This window comes from Montipora foliosa, chromosome 4 (assembly GCF_036669935.1).
Source record: "Montipora foliosa isolate CH-2021 chromosome 4, ASM3666993v2, whole genome shotgun sequence".
NCBI classification, from domain to species: Eukaryota; Metazoa; Cnidaria; class Anthozoa; order Scleractinia; family Acroporidae; genus Montipora; species Montipora foliosa.
In genome coordinates, this window is record NC_090872.1 from 4,323,115 (window position 1) to 4,328,114 (window position 5,000).

Sequence of the window (5,000 nt, forward strand, 5' to 3'; positions counted from 1 at the left end):
AAGCTATAAGAAAAGCGGTTCAAAAAAGACCAATATTAATTTCATACAGGCATTTAAGAGTTCACAGTTTTTTCCCAAATCTTTTGGCAACATAGCTAGCATTGTTCTAAATACTGTCTTACTAAAATACCGACTTAATAAAAATGCAAATTCTCTTACCTGCTTTGTGCATCCACCCTCTAGAACCAAAACTGTATTGACACGCTTAAGGGCGCTAAGTTCGTGCCATCGTTCGCTCATCAGGATTGAGTAAATGAAACCATATTTCACAGGTAAATCAACACTAATGTTTGCAGAGTTTTTTGCAGAAACAGCACTCATTATCTGGATCATGAAAGGAATATTCGTTTCCATTTTATTCCAAATACTACCAAATGTAAATTCCTTCAGACTCTTGTAGCTGTTTCCTTACAAAACAGAGCCTTGTGAACGTCTGCAAAGCTTCTGACAAGCTGTGCTGACCTCTGCGGCAATGGCCGATTTCAGCGCTTAAAGCACACTTGGACAATGTGTCCTAATGATTTCTGCCATAGCATCAGCTGGCTTTGAATTCAATGCTCCAGTTATAATAGCTCCAAGGTTGTTTTCTTCATCGTCCTGATGTTGGGAACCACGCAATGGTGTTGATGATTCGTCGGCATTGTTAACTATTGAAGAAGGGTCAGCCTTTTCCACGAACTCTTGCTGATCAGACTTGCTGACCTCGGCCGATGTTTCTCCGAACAGAAGTTGTTTTGCTGAAGCCTCTCCTCTACTTTTGCCAGCAGAACGTTTCGCAGGCTGTTTACAAGATGGCGACAATTCCATGCAACGCTTCACCGAGCATTATTGTTCAAGCTCAAGTTTAGTTTGCATATTTTGACACTGTTGTTTAAAGTCACATACCTTGTGGATGAATGCTTCACATTTTCTAGAAATAAGCTTTGTAAGGCAATCACCGTCGTTTATTATTATTCCACAGGCATAATGAACCTTCGAAGGAAGGTTCTTCTCAAGACCAGTTTTGCTCAAAACCCGAAGCATGTGACGACTTTCATTGGCACCACCACAAAGCCGACAAACTGAACTACGAACATAAATTTTTTTTGGAGTAGACTTCGCCGGAACTTCATTCATAACTTAAATCGTACGACCGCTCAGTAAAAAAAAAAAAAAATCTACAGATCTCTCGAGCTCGATAAAATGTATTTTGGAGGAAATTACAAAAGCCAATCAAAAATGAGGATTAGCATAAATTAGCATAAATTAGTGGCAAATGTAATATTTAAATAAGTCACGTGATCGGCCGATGCCAGGGTCTTTTCCCGCCCGTCCTCTCCTCGGCGGAGAAAAGCCCTGGGAACGAGGTTGGTTTGATCTTCCAACTGCATAAATATGGCAGAAATGCTAGTATACATGTAAGTGTTTAAACCTGTGTTCAGTCACCTTAAGAATTACAGCTCATGACGGAATAGGGGGTTGAAAAGGTCAATGTGAAAGCAATTTTGTCGCTGACTGTAGAACAAAACAAGGCTTAAAGTATGGTTATTCCTCAATGGATGAGTTGCCAGTAATCGGATCCCTGCTTTATACGCAAAGGGTTCTGGGATCGCGAGGGGGCAAACATTGTAAGTCGCTGTAAGAAACTGTATAGCGGTAACTTCTTTCGACGTCCAAAAAACGATTTTGGGGAGAGATCAACAATTTTTTTTGACACAGTTTATTCAGAATTCGATCTAGGCAATGTTTATACTTGGCAAGTGTTAGGTTTTGTTTGAATAACCGTGAAATATGATATAAAATTTGCTGATTAACTTCCTTGCTTGCGTAACGTTATAAGGTTTATTGTGAAATGGTCATGAAATATTAAAAAATCAGGTATCAATCTGGTGGAAATAATTCAATAAAGCCGTTTCAGTTGTATTTACTGTTTGTAAACTTAGCAATACAAATAATATTGCAAATATGCTTGGTGGCGATCATTGTGCTGTGTGGGTTTGTGACCAAGATCGAAAGTACCCAGAAAAGCAGAATATTCTTCCTCACGTTGAAATATTAAGATTTTGCTCTTCCAGGAATTAAAAAAAAAAGGTTCTGTCGTCGGCTACATGTATTTGGTATAAACTATCAAATATCTGTCTATATGAGAGTGTGATCACTTTCATATGTTTATAGTATGTAAAACTTGTCTTCTCATAGCTGATGATACACAGTAAGTTGTCGAGGATTACTTGTCATACAATAATATTGCGTGAAACATTGTTACAGCAGTGCATTATTAGCCATGTACGTGATTGTTTACATAAGATAGGGTTCTGTTTACTTTACTTTACTGCACTGCGAATTGCTGTTCTTTTACATCGTGGAATTCATACATTAGTACGATTAAGAAGTAAGAGACCTACTGAGTCCTATAACGAGGACAATATGAAGGAGTTACATCAAAACCAGTCCGCCTTGCCGTAGCTGTTTTTGCTCCAAGGATCAGATATACAGAGAACTAGTATATAAAGATGACACTTTTCACGTATTGTTTGAATTTGAAGCTTGACAAGTTTCCTTGGATCCAGTGAAATACTTGTAGATGGAAGTTTGACGGAAAGAAAATGTTGTTCAACAGCAGAGGCATATGGATTCCCAGTGTTATCGAAATCAATTGAAACAGAGAATGCTGTACTCTCTGGAAGAGTATCATTACAACAGCTTCCTCGAGACAGATTAGGGGATTGAAATATGGTTTGCTTGAGCATAATCATCGTAATACATTGAAGTGATTCAGGGATACATTGTAAGAAGGGAACTTTTTGCCACGGGCAGGGATTAGCTGGCGCTCCCTTTTACCTTCTGCGGTCGAACGCAGGAACTCAAACAGCAATTAACTTCTCACTTGCTTTTAATATCCTCTTCAGTTCTTACAACAGTTCCCAGGGATACGTTTCTACAAGTAGTTGTTCAAAACAGCACCTTAGATCGAAAGATTCGTTTACTTATTGGCGCTCCTGGTCCAGGCAACGCATTGCGATTGGTCAAAGGATTAGAGGCTTAGAACGTGATAACGTCAACTACAAAAGGGGTGATTAACATGAACTTCGAAGGTGTACCTACGGTTGCACGAAACATGGTCCATGTTGATGACTTAAAAATTGCAGTACCGCTAGGCCATGAACTAGTCCATCTAAGACCAATCGCAGTGGTTGCTTGACCAGGATAACTACCCTAAACCTTCTGGACGGAACGTGACTTCTCAACTAATAAACTTAAAGTAACAAAGACTAAACCAACCGAAATAAACAAGGGATTAACAATATTAATTAATGCACCTGGCTAATCCAAGCCCTAAACTAACAACGTCAATACGGGATTAATGGATTAGTACGGTTAGGGTTAAATTGAAAACTTTGAGAAGTTCAAGAAAAGAGTATGTGTGACAAATCCTCTTCAGTTTTGTAGGTCAAAGGAAAGACGCATTTCCACCGTTTTTTAACAAGTTTACCTATCCAAACGCGATCGAAGTGAACGAAGCCTCATAGAAGCCTCACTAGTCAAGAGCGTAATGGCGGTAGGTCACGTTTCGAAGAGCTCTCGCCCTTGTCAATATTTTCTGTCTCTATGTATCGTGTACGTTCTTGGAACCTTTGGTTATTTATCTCAAAGCGTGCTTGACGGTAGGAATCGTCAAGAGATGGCCAAAGAGTGCCTTTACTGGAAAAGATCTGTGCTTCGTCCGATATGTAAACAAGGCCCAGGAAGATCATGCAGCAGAGGAAAGTCCTTTTTATCGTGAAGAGCGCTACATTCTACAGATGGACGTAGCTGATTTAACATCCAGCGACTGGTGCTCAGTGGAGATATTGATTTTAACCCGGGGCCAACAAAGTTTCCTTGCAAAGAATGCGGGAAAAGTGTTAGGAAGAACCAAAACGCGGTTCTGTGTTCCGAATGTGGCTTTTGGATTCACGGAACATGCCTCAATATGTCATGTTCTGCTTTCAAGTACCTTCTGGATCGACCAACATTCGATTGGATTTGCCCCATATGCTCTTTACCGACATTGAGGGATTCATTTTTTGAAGAGATAGATGGATCTGTTACCAAGGAAGAAAATTATTTAAATCAATCACTTCTGGAATCAAATGTAAATTACTTCAAAAGCAATTCGTCACCACAGCCCCAGGAGACCGATAATTTAAGCAGTTACTGCCTCCATGCATACGACTTCCTTGTTCAGGAAAAGAAGAAGCACGCAAATCAGTTCCTTGAGCTCACTACGATTTTACGTCTTCATAATAACAACATGAAAATCGCATACCTAAATGGGAAGTGTGTGGCCGGCTTTAATTTTTTTGAAGTGAAGTCACTGATACTCGAGGGTGCTTTTGATGTTTTTGTACTAGCTGAGACAAAAATAGATGAAGCCTTCCCCAATTCACAGTTCTATGTTAAAGGGTACAACATGTTCCGTAAAGATCGTAATCGATTTGGAGGAGGTCTTCTAGTTTACATCAGAAGAGGTTTGATCACTCAAAGAATTAATCATCTAGAAGGCAATCATATCGAATCTATAGCTCTGCTGGTGCAGCCTAAAAAGTCATCGAAGAGGACTCTGCTTCTGCGCACGTACAAGCCACCAAATGTAATCAAACATCTGTGGGAACCGGAGGTTAACTCTATGCTGCTTAATGCCTCTCAGCGTTTTGAGAACGTAGTGATTCTTGGTGATCTAAATTGCGATATCTTACATCCGGACAAGGGGTCCATGGAGGGGAGGGCTTTAATGGACTTAATGATTGAATATAACTTGGCCAACCTGATCAGGGAGCCCACGAGAGTGACTGCAACATCTAGTACTCTCATCGACGTAATCCTGACAAACAGGCCTCGATCTTTTTTAACGTCTGGCACGTTAGAATTGGGCTTAAGTGACCATCACTTGGTCTATGCTGTTAGCAGGTCACACTGCCCTAGGACTTGCCCTATAACCGTTAAAAAACGCACTTTCAAGAATTACGATCCCGAGCGAT

General features: G+C 40.2%; 2 protein-coding genes across 2 annotated transcripts in view; one reads left to right on the plus strand and one right to left on the minus strand.

The window, feature by feature from the left end:
- LOC137999333 (uncharacterized) overlaps positions 1-807 on the minus strand; it is a 3,490-nt gene extending 2,683 nt beyond the window's left edge. The window contains exons 1-2 of the mRNA XM_068845161.1: positions 501-807; positions 160-407 (exon numbers count right to left, since the gene is read on the minus strand). Coding sequence (XP_068701262.1) covers positions 160-407; positions 501-807 — 555 coding nt within the window. The remainder of the gene's footprint in view (positions 1-159; positions 408-500) is intronic.
- Positions 1-5,000, plus strand: part of LOC138000951 (uncharacterized) — a 106,905-nt gene that overhangs the window by 82,587 nt on the left and 19,318 nt on the right. The gene's annotated exons all lie outside the window — the stretch shown is intronic.